At 38.7% G+C, this 12065-nt stretch overlaps 1 protein-coding gene across 2 annotated transcripts in view; it reads left to right on the forward strand.

The window, feature by feature from the left end:
* The window catches only part of pard3ba (par-3 family cell polarity regulator beta a), a 166673-nt gene that overhangs the window by 85895 nt on the left and 68713 nt on the right, over nt 1-12065 (forward strand). For both annotated transcript variants that reach the window (XM_051897448.1, XM_051897457.1), the window contains exons 13-16: nt 11-140; nt 2695-2824; nt 3782-3894; nt 9544-9588. In XM_051897448.1, the coding sequence (XP_051753408.1) occupies nt 11-140; nt 2695-2824; nt 3782-3894; nt 9544-9588 (418 nt within the window). The remainder of the gene's footprint in view (nt 1-10; nt 141-2694; nt 2825-3781; nt 3895-9543; nt 9589-12065) is intronic.

A 12065-nucleotide genomic window follows, 5' to 3' on the forward strand; every position in this document is an offset into this window, starting at 1 on the left:
TCTCTTCTAGGAAAATCAGGAAACCAGTCAGACTGTCTCTAGAAACGACTCTCCTGTTCATCATCATCCTAACAACAACCACACCAACAGTTCCATACCACCATCCACAGCGAACAACCGTATGTACGAAGCTGCTCCTGGTAAGTGCTCGCATGTTTTAATTAAATTACTGGAGGTCGCAACAAGTTGTTGTACGGAGCAGATCCGCTGCTCGTTTGACCCAGAATGCTATTTGTGCTGGTTTGAGAATATGTGAAATAAGCAATAGGTCTAACCTTGCAAACTTACACTATACATAGGGGCCTAAAACAAACCTTTTGCCACACCTGATAGTGGCCGGTGAAAATGTAGAAAATGTACCGGCCATAAATATTTTTTACCAGCCATGAAACTGTTTTTGCGAAAACAGGCAGTAAGGACACCAAAATTTTAGATACCAGTGGAAATTCACAATTATCTATTGCAATTTCGATACCACAGCTAAAAATACTAGCTTCACTAATATAAATTAAAACATTATTAAAGACAAGTAAGGTTTCAGGTAGGCCTGTAAAATACAGCTGCATAGTCTTCACTATATAAATTAAACATCCTTATTAATTAATCCTTATTAAAGTTACAAAAGTTATTAGCTGTAAGTTAAGCAGTGAGTGATTTTTATTTTTTTTCCTTTGTTGTTTGATTAGCATTAAAAACACAGACAGCAGCAATATTTATTAGGATGCTGTCACTTTAAAAGTGAATGCATGGATCTAATATACTGATACTGCACACATGCGTTTACTTTATCAACTGCTTACGTTCACTTAAGACACAACAGACTATGTTTACTAGGATACTTGCTATTTTTTGACATAATTTTGTGTGAATTTGTCCACTCAAGTGCAAGAATACAAGAAAGAGAGCTCAGTTCAGTATTCATGCGCTGTCTGAGATGCGGCTTTCTGGGCGCACACTTCGGGATGTGTGGTCATGGCGAGTAACAAATCCTCTTGCACTTGAATGTTTAAATTGTCAAGGCTTAAGCTTTCGTGACGATGCAGCGCTGGCCCGTCAACTGTCCCGGGCGTCGTTCATATTCGTTCATAAAATAGGATTCATAAAAATGTTACCGGCCAACTGGCGAGTGACACAGTTTCATATACTCGCCAACACTGATTTTTACTCACATTTGGCGCTTAGCGAGTGTTAATTTTAGGCCCTGCTTATACATTAATACAAAGTAAACATCTAAGTTAAAAACGAAGGAGAAGAAATTGAAAGATAGAGGCATAGAATGAAATATTCTATGAACACTTCATGAACACTTCAATTACATGCTCAGGTTCCCTAGGCTTCCTGGACAGCTGCAGTTTCCAATTGGATCACATTGTTTCACACGGTCGCATTGGTGGTCGCCAGTCACGTTCTGTGTGAATGCACCTTTATTTATTGAGTGCATTTTTAAAAGCACACCAAATGATAAAAGTAATTGCTTTTATATAATGTTAAGTGCTTTCATCTAAATTCTCTCAGTGTTAAAGAAACAAAAGAAATTGATCAGTGCTCAGCAATGAAAGCATGCGTTCATCATCAACACTACGAGAAGAGAGCTTTGCTCCTCTGTAAGAGGACAAAATGAGTTCATTTTCTCTGCCACCTCATTTTCTATGCCAGCATAGCTTTCCATTAGCTTTTTCGACTTATACAAGTTGGAAATCTGCCCATCTCATCAATAGGGATGAAAAAGCCAATGACGATATTTTTGCTACATTCCCTTCCGTTTTTGTGCAACGCAGCCTGACCTTGAAATCATTAAGCTGATGAAATGGATTCTAAGTGGGCCTTATTAGCATACTCGCAATTGTGCCGAGCGCTCGAGAACGGATAACAAACTGTTTTAAATTCACACTATTCTTTCCCTGCACTCTCCAGAGAGTTGCCGTGCCAACACAAAAGGCCTTTTCCATGTTTTTTGGAAACCATTGTTTACTGATTAGCGTCTCTTGTCCGTCAAAGTATGTGACTGTACTTTAGTCGCACAAAGAGGGATGTGATATTTACACACATCTCATTTTAAATTCAGATTACTTTCCACACTCATTTCAGTTAGATTTGGTAAAATCTGGAAAATTTCAAACAGAACTCGTACAAATGCCATTTTGTTGAGTTTTAATGAGGTATAGTTTTTAATCACATGTTTTTACCAGCAGTAATATTTCATGTCACTGCGTATGACAGTCACTCTGGACTCGCTTTACAAAAAATGTCTAAATGGTGGAAGAAAATGGGACAGTAGTGCAGAAAATTGAGTAGTAATGGAGATTTTTCAGTGTTATTGCTAACATTGATCTGAACGTTGTGTGGTTATTGAGAAGGTGAGTGTTTCTCACATGGTAGATGATTCACAACTGAGTCAATGTGGTCAAGTGAGACTTATTCTTCATAATGGGAGGATTTTCAGTTTTTTCAGAAGAGATAACTCACCCTCATGTCATTTCAAACCTGAATGACTTTATATTTCTCAGTGGAATGCAAAAGGAGATGTTAATCAGGTTGTACATTGCTCTTTTCTATACAATATAAGTGATCTGTGGCTGTTGAGCTCTAAAATTGACAAAAAACACCAGTTTTCTGAATCCATACAATGGCTTTGTGTGACGGACATAAGCTCTAATAACGGTATGTAACATTAAAACTCATATTTTCAAACAGCTCCACACAGATCCTATGGGGAGAGACAGGAACTGCCGGAGGAGGACTATGATGAAGACGATTTCCCCCCTCCACCTTCTGATCAGGACCTGCTGGAAACAGACCCTCCTCACAAACACCAACAAGATCGGTTGGTTATAGAGCTCAGAATAACATCAGAGATAATAACCGTAGTTCATAGAATTTCTTTGAGAGCTCATATCGTGAAACCAGATCATCTGGTACAGTACTTTGATCAATGCTCACTATCCTGAAGGCTTATTTCAAAGACTTGAAAACACAATGCTACCATGTAGAAGAATTATTTATGCCATTATCTAGTTGTGCCATCAAATATCCATTCAAATATCAATTTTACCCACTTAGACTTACATATTCAAACAAATCATATACAAGATGGTGGACAGAAATGAAATGAATCTTGATTGCAAATATTTTTGTACTATTGATTATGTACTAAAACATATCAATAAATAGTTCAGTGTATTTGATTACATGTTAAATATTGACTAATTTCTACCCTTCAAAAGTTTGGAGTGAGAGTTATTAAAAATAAATACCATTTATATTTAGCAAGGATGCATTAAATTGATGAAAATTGACAGTAAAGACATTTATAATGTTACAAAAGTTCAAATAAATGCTGTTCTTTTGAACTTTTGTTCTTTTAAACTGAAACAGCGCAAGTGTTTTTAACATTGATAAGAATAATAAATGTTTCTTGAACTGAAAATCAGCATACGAGAATGATTTCTGAAGGATCATGTGACACTGAAGACTGCAGTAATGATGCTGAAAAATTAGCTTTGTCTCACAGGAATAAATTACATTTTAAAATATATTCAATATAAAAAGTTATTTTAAATTCTAATAGTATTTCACAATATTACTTTTTACTGTTTTTTTGATTAAATAAATGCAGCCTTGGTGAGCAGAAGAGACTTTATTCAGAAAAAATACTCAACTTTGTGTTTTTATGCTTATTATACAACCACATTACAGGATTTTGCTTAGATATCAGATCAACCAAACTGACTTGTGAAAAACAATTAGCAGAGAATCAAGAAATGTGATATTTGTCTTGTAGGGCTGAAATGGAGCCTGTCTCCTATGTGAACCACCCCACCAACCAACAATACCCTCAACAACAGAAAGTCCCAGATTACCCCACCAACAGGTCCTCAAAGAGCATGGATTTAGGTATGGAAACACACATATACCACATCTACCAGAAACTACCCACAAAATAATGTTCGGATAAAATGAACCAGCACAAATACATCCACAAAATCAGCAGTTCCCCGTCTTGCAGACCAGTGCTAGGATGGAGCAAACTACCACAATCTAGCATACTGTACTGGGACTGTACAGACTACACACTGACAATGACTTAAGTAGTGCTATTTCAGTGCATTTATCGCTTGGTTAACTTGGATTGTGGGTGGTTGATCAATAAGATGCAGGTTTTTGAAGTGAAATGTTGTGTGCTATTATAGTGTTGCAACTGTTCTTAAAGCCTTATAGACAAAGACTAAAGGTTATACTGAGACTTTTTAAGGTTTTAGTCTGTATTTCTGAACATAGTGGAAACCGATTGCCTTCAGTGCAAAATAAAGCCCTATAGCTACACATTTCCTAGTATTCGCCATGGATGACCCCGATAACTCTTTTCCACCGCCTTTGGAAACATGAGGGATATTTCTGTGCTCCACAATGGGAAGTTTTTGCCCGTTTCCAATTACATTTCATTAGGGTGGAGTATTGGCTTCAGCGCCACTGCCACTGCGCTAATCTCCTCACTGCTGAAAGCTGATTGGTTTTCATTACCCACATCTCATAGTGTCGTGCTTTGCTGCCATCTTTTATCCTCCATCCAGACCTTTTCCCCTCTATTTATTTCTTTATCTCTCTCTCTCCTGCTTTTTCGTTTTGTTCTTTAAGTTACTCTTTCAATTTTTCTGTGTAGGCTTTGTGGCCTGTGGTTCAGTTGCTGTTTCTTTTTGTCCTCTTTTCCATTTCTTTTTGTCCTTTTTTGTCTATTTGATTCATGTGTCCACTGTTTATGTAGTTTTTATCTTAAAAATAATCATATTGTTACATAGGCATCAGCATTAGCTTATTCACTAAAAATATTTATATTTATAACATTTGTGGCTTTGATCATTTTTATGTGTTTTTAGATATATTTTTATGTATTGCTATTTGTCACATTTCTATTTTTTTTTTCCATTTAACATTCAAAATAAAACCACAGTATTTTTATTATTTTTTTTAAAAAAGGAGTAATATTCATTATTGGTGTAACATATTGATAATAATTTTAAAAAAAGCACATCAATTTAGAATCACTGTGGTGCATATATGTGGTTGCTTATATTTTGCTTGTATGGTTTTCAATTTCGAGTCTTAAATAAAGCTGTAAAATGCATGCAAATTTCATCTACAATTTCCATCAGATTGTTTTTGAAGGGTTTTTGGGTAATGGATTTCCAGTTAGGGTCATCGCTAATGTGACTGAAGTTGGGAGCAATTTCAAACTTTTGCTCTAGCATTAACCGCTGTCAGCATAATACAGGTCATTTATATCCAAATACAAAAATAGCCAGTATATTTATTCATTGTAATTTACAAAGATTCTTCAAACCTTTTAAGGTAATATATCCATCACCCAGGGGTCCACTTTTCTTATCCTCAAGGCGTATAATTTCAGTCTGGCTAATGTTTTCCTCTGTGATATTGTGAAACGTTGAAAGACAAAGGTTTTCCTCAGTCAAGTGTGATCCCTGTGAAAGGTTTGGCTGGAGCTCTGGAGGCTAGCGTTTGGAGTTCAGAGTTTTGGCTCGGCTCGAGTCTCTCAGAAAGAGGTTTATTCTGCCAGTCACATCATTAGCAGCTGTATGTGTTTTTCTGGGCAGGAGTTCATGTGAAAATGCTCTTAATTTCTCATTTGCTGATTGCTTTCAGGCCATTTACCTTTACTTTTATGCAAAAGTGCAATACACTAGCCAAATTGGGTTTTATCAGAATATGTAGCCTATAACTAGATTTAAATTTTTCTGCAGAACATTTTAGTGAAAAACCCACATTTAATGCTGAATTGTGATGGGTGGATGCACAAGGCACTGGGTGTTGCTGTGGTGTTTTGGGTGGTTTGCTAGCTCATTCGGCACATTGTTTTAAGTGTTACTAGGATGTTCAGGGTTGCTGCTTGGGCTTTGCTAGGGGATTCTAGATGGTTGCTAGAGTGTTTGGGTTTGTAGCTAAGGCGTTCCTAGAGGATTCTGGGTTTTGCTTGGGTGTTTTTGGTGTTTGCAAGGGTTTTCTCTGTGTTGCTGTTTTTTTTTTTTTTTTTTTTTTTTTTTTTTTTTGGTATTGCTGAGATGTTCAGGTTTGCTGCTAGGATGTTGCTAAGGTGTTTCGAGTGGTTGGTACTGGTAGCTAAGGCGTTTCTAGAGGATTCTGGGTGTTGCTGTAGTGTTTTAGGTGGTTGCTAGGGCGTTCTGCATGTTGCTATGGTTTTCTGGGTGGTTGCTAGGTTGTTTTAGGTGTTGTTGGGATGTTCAATGGTTGCTAGGGCGTTGCTATGGGATTCTAGATGGTTGCTAGAGTGTTTGGGTTGACAGCTAAGGCGTTCCTAGAGGGTTCTAGGTGTTGCTTTGGTGTTTTAGGTAGTTGAAAGGGTGTTCTGCATGTTGCTAAGGTGTTTTGGGTGGTTGGTAGCTAAGGCATTTCTAGAGGATTCTGGGTGTTGCTGTGGCGTTTTGGGTGGTTGCTAGGGCATTCTGCATGTTGCTATGGTTTACCGGGTGGTTGCTAGGTTGTTTTAGGTTTTGCTTAAATGTTCAGTGGTTGCTAGAGCGTTGCTATGGGATTCTAGATGGTTGCTAGAGTGTTTGGGTTGATAGCTAAGGCGTCCTAGAGGCTTCTAGGTGTTGCTTTGGCGTTTTGGGTGGTTGAAAGGGTGTTCTGCATGTTGCTAGGATGTTTTTGGTGCTGGTGAGATGTTCAGGGTTGCTGCTAGGGTGTTGCTAAGGTGTTTTGGGTGGTTGCTATGGTGTTCTGGGTGGTTGGTAGCTAAGCATTTCTAGAGGATTCTGCCATGGTGTTTTGGGTGGTTGCTAGGGCATTCTGTATGTTGCTATGGTTTTCTGGGTGGTTGCTAGGTTGTTTTAGGTGTTGTTGGGATGTTCAGTGGTTGCTAGGGCATTGCTATGGGATTGTAGATGGTTGCTAGAGTGTTTGGGTTGATAGCTAAGGCGTTCCTAGAGGGTTCTGGGTGTTGCTTTGGTTTTTTTAGGTGGTTTGCTAGGGCATTCGGCACATTGCTAGGGTGTTTTAAGTGTTGCTGATATGTTCAGGGTTGCTGCTTGGGCGTTGCTAAGGGGTTGCTAGGTTCTAGATTGTTGTTAGAGCGTTTGGGCTGGTAGCTAAGTCATTCCTAGAGGGTTCTGGGTTTTTTCTTGGGTGGTTTGGGTGTTTGCAAGGGTGTTTTGTGTGTGCTAGGGTTTTTTTGGTGTTGTTGAGATGTTCGGGGTTGCTGCTAGAGTGTTGCTAAGGTGGTTTGGGTAGTTGCTAGGGCATTCTGCATGTTGCTATGGTTTTCTGGGTGTGGTCTGTGATGTGGTTTTCTGGGTGGTTGCTAGGTTGTTTTAGGTGTTGCTGGGACTTCAGCGTGGTTGCTGGACTTGGCAAGCACAGCTAAATATATAATAAATGTTTATAAATGTGCTTGTAAAGGAAGTTTTTTCGATCTTTCTTGTGCATGTGTGATACTTGGATGTGTTTTTCTGCATGCTTGAGTGTGACATTGTGTCTGTGCTATGTTGAGTGTGGATAATCCAGATTTGTAGGCGCTTTCAAGCATTCAAAGGCAAACTATTATTTTTTCCTCCCTTTTTTTATTCTTCTGTACCTATTTTCCCCCCATCAGCCCTGTCTGTGTTCTCTCACATACGTGTCCATAAGTACACACACGCGTGTAAACCCACACCGGCTTGCACAAGCCTCTCTTCCAGTGTTATTTCTCTGCTGGGGAAATTGAGCTCATAAAAGATGAAAAGGCTTATTTAAGAGAAATTGCAGTGTAATGAAACCCCATTATTGTATCCCATGGTGCAATGCCTGTGGCAGCAGCTGCTCTTCACTGCTCAATCCTGTTTGTGCGGATTAGTCTCTCTCTCTCACACACAGACACACTTTCTCATTTTCACCACTCACACTCAGGCCCACACACTAATAATTCCTTGTTTTCCTCCACGGGGCGCTACTGTAAATGTCTTAGATGTGTCATCATGGCTTGCATAGATGTAGTCGCTCATACGCACTGCAGAAATACTATTTTTAATCACTATCTTTCTTAAAACAAGATACATTTGTTTGAGAAGCAAAAATATATTTTATAGTATACATTACTGTTCAAAATTAGATTTTTTTAAGAGGAATTTATACTTTTATTCAGCAAGGATGCATTAAATTGATCAAAAGAGTTTAAACTTTCAATTCATCAAAGAATCCTGAAAAAATACATCATGTTTCCATATAAATATGAAAAAACATTACTGTTTTCAACATTGATAATAATAAATGTTTCTTGAGCACCAAATCATCATATTAGAATGATTTCTGAAGGATCATGTGACACTGAAGACTGGAGTAATGATGCTGAAAATTCAGCTTTGATCACAGGAATAAATTATAAGATATTAAAATAGAAAACATTTTTAAATTGTAATAATGTTTCACAATATTACTGTTTTAATGTATTTTTGATCCAATGAATGCAGTTTTAGTGAGCAGAAGAGACTTCTTTCATAAACACTATAAAATCTTACTGATCCCAAACATTTACACATAGAACAGATGTTTTAAAGAGGATACTGTTGTAAAAATAAAAAAAATGAAATAAAAAATATATAAATATCCTGTTTTTTTCTTTTTCTTTGTTATGAATTCTGCTATGCATGCACAATGTAACTCGAGCTGTTCTAGTGTGTGTATGTGTGTAGTGTGTGTTTAGGCAAACCACAGATGTTCTCAGCTGTACAGAAGCGTAACTGGCCCTTGCACAGCTCTTCCTAATTAAAACCAAGTGTGGCTACTTGAGAGAGAGAGAGAGAGAGAGAGAGAGAGAGAGAGAAGCAGAGAGAGAGAGACATCTATATACCAGCGCACATGTGGGAAAAGATAGTATTTACGAAAAGAGATCTCTCCAAATCCAATGTATTGTTCAGTCAGGTTTTTTTTTTTTTTTTTTTTAATATAAAGTTTTGTTCTTTGTTTCTTATAATTGTCAGGTATAATACATTATATAAGTTATGCTAGGACTCATTTTAGGGGTGATGCATTACATAACTTCTATTAAGGGCTATATAATAAATCCAATTAAGTCAAAATTGGAGTTTTGTGACTTTAACCCTGCTGAAAAAAAGCCTAAACTGCATTAAGATGGATTTCTGATCTTAGCTGGTTCCCTTATAGGCTTATGTTTGTCCGTTGGCTGGTTTTAGAAGGGTTTTAGGCACTTCTAAGCTAGTCAGGCTGGGAAACCATCTGCCTCCCAGTTAAACCAGCTGAACACCAGCTTGGCCAGGCTTGGAAACCAGTTTAAACCTTCTAGGGCCAGCTTAGTTTTGTTTAAGCTTTGAAGTTTGCAGCTGTTTACATGCTAATGTCAACAAAATCAACTTACAGTAGAAGTGCAAATGCATGCAAATGTTTTAAAAGTATTACGGTAACACTTAAACATTCAAATTGTTAATGTGACCCTGTACATACAGTCTGGAATGTCCAGTGGGAGACACAAATGAGTGCTTGAGGAGCTGATGGATGTTTTATGTTTGTGTGTTGCAGTGGCAGATGAGAGTAACATGGCCTCCATTCAAGGACAGAGACCTGGTAAGAATTTGAACACGCGCACACACACACACACACACACACACACACACACTGCACTGCACATATTAAAGAAACAAGCCACATGAGGACATGATTTTACTACAGTTAAGGAGTTTTGTTTACTCCCTTGAGCGTGGTAAAATGTAATTTATTTTAATGAACAGCAGCAACAGAAATATGATAAAAGACACCAGTGTATAATTTATTTTATTAATAAACAATAATTACAGTAAACAATTCCTCTGCCAAGTGGTAGAGTTTATCAGCCTCGCAGTGTCAGTTCCACCATACTACTTTAATAGCCGACATCTCATTTATGGTCAAACGCTACAAGGCTGGCCGAAGATCAAGCGTGCGATCTGTAAAGCGCTGTGTTGGTTGACTCACAGGCCGGTAATCTGACTCCAGATCAGTTACTGTGTCTCAGCCAAGTCAAATGAAGATAAACTGAGGGCGACTGCTGCCCATTTGTAGTCTGTCAGCTGAGGTGAGAGAGTGAGTTGCTGCAAGAAGTGATTGAGTTAGTGGAGGAAACAGACACACAGTGAAAGCAGTGACCACACGGTACAAGACCACAGACACCTACAGACTAAACCCTAGTTGAAAATAGCTGAAGGAAATATCTGTTTGTTAATGAATTAAGCCAGCTAATTTGATTAATATTCTTTCTCTACCTAATATTTTTAAAAATTACAAATGCAATGAATATACAGTTACTCAGTAGGGGTGTAACGGTACACAGACGTCACAGTTCGGTACTTACCTTGGTTTTGGTGTCACGGTTCGATACGAGTTCGGTACAATAGGAAAAATGGTCACACTTTAGTTTAGGGTCCAATTCTCACTATTAACTAACTATTATCTTTGACCTTTGCCTCAATAAACTCTTAATTACTGCTTATTAATAGTTGTTAAGGTAGTTGTTAAGTTTGGGTAGGATTATGGGATGTAGAATATGGTTATGCAGAATAAGGCATTAATATGTGCTTTATAAGTACTAATAAACAGCCAATATCCTAGCAATATGCTAATAAGCAGCTAGTCAATTGTGAGAATTGGACCCTAAACTAAAGTGTTACCGGGATATTATATATACAGTGGGTACGGAAAGTATTCAGACCCCCTTAAATTTTTCGCTCTTTGTTATATTGCAGCCATTTGCTAAAATCATTTAAGTTCATTTTTTTCCTCATTAATGTACACACAGCACCCCATATTGACAGAAAAACAAAGAATTGTTGACATTTTTGCAGATTTATTAAAAAAGAAAAACAGAGAAATATCACATGGTCCTAAGTATTCAGACCCTTTGCTGTTACACTCATATTTAACTCAGGTGCTGTCCATTTCTTCTGATCATCCTTGAGATGGTTCTACACCTTCATTTGAGTCCAGCTGTGTTTGATTATACTGATTGGACTTGATTAGGAAAGCCACACACCTGTCTATATAAGACCTTACAGCTCACAGTGCATGTCAGAGCAAATGAGAATCATGAGGTCAAAGGAACTGCCTGAAGAGCTCAGAGACAGAATTGTGGCAAGGCACAGATCTGGCCAAGGTTACAAAAAAATTTATGCTGCACTTAAGGTTCCTAAGAGCACAGTGGCCTCCATAATCCTTAAATGGAAGACGTTTGGGACGACCAGAGCCCTTCCTAGAGCTGGCCGTCCGGCCAAACTGAGCTATCGGGGGAGAAGAGCCTTGGTGAGAGAGGTAAAGAAGAACCCAAAGATCACTGTGGCTGAGCTCCAGAGATGCAGTCGGGAGATGGGAGAAAGTTGTAGAAAGTCAACCATCACTGCAGCGCTCCACCAGTCGGGGCTTTATGACAGAGTGGCCCGACGGAAGCCTCTCCTCAGTGCAAGACACATGAAAGCCCGCATGTAAGGACTCCAAGATGGTGAGAAATAAGATTCTCTGGTCTGATGAGACCAAGATAGAACTTTTTGACCTTAATTCTAAGCAGTATGTGTGGAGAAAACCAGGCACTGCTCATCACCTGTCCAATACAGTCCCAACAGTGAAGCATGGTGGTGGCAGCATCATGCTGTGGGGGTGTTTTTCAGCTGCAGGGACAGGGACGACTGGTTGCAATCGAGGGAAAGATGAATGCGGCCAAGTACAGGGATATCCTGGACGAAAACCTTCTCCAGAGTGCTCAGGACCTCAGACTGGGCCAAAGGTTTACCTTCCAACAAGACAATGACCCTAAGCACACAGCTAAAATAACGAAGGAGTGTCTTCACAACAACTCCGTGACTGTTCTTGAATGGCCCAGCCAGAGCCCTGACTTAAACCCAATTGAGCATCTCTGGAGAGACCTAAAAATGGCTGTCCACCAACGTTTACCATCCAACCTGACAGAACTGGAGAGGATCTGCAAGGAGGAATGGCAGAGGATCCCCAAATCCAGGTGTGAAAAACTTGTTGCATCTTTCCCAAAAAGACTCATGGCTGTATTAGATCAAAAGGGT

This window comes from Ctenopharyngodon idella, chromosome 1, assembly GCF_019924925.1.
Source record: "Ctenopharyngodon idella isolate HZGC_01 chromosome 1, HZGC01, whole genome shotgun sequence".
Lineage (NCBI taxonomy): Eukaryota > Metazoa > Chordata > Actinopteri > Cypriniformes > Xenocyprididae > Ctenopharyngodon > Ctenopharyngodon idella.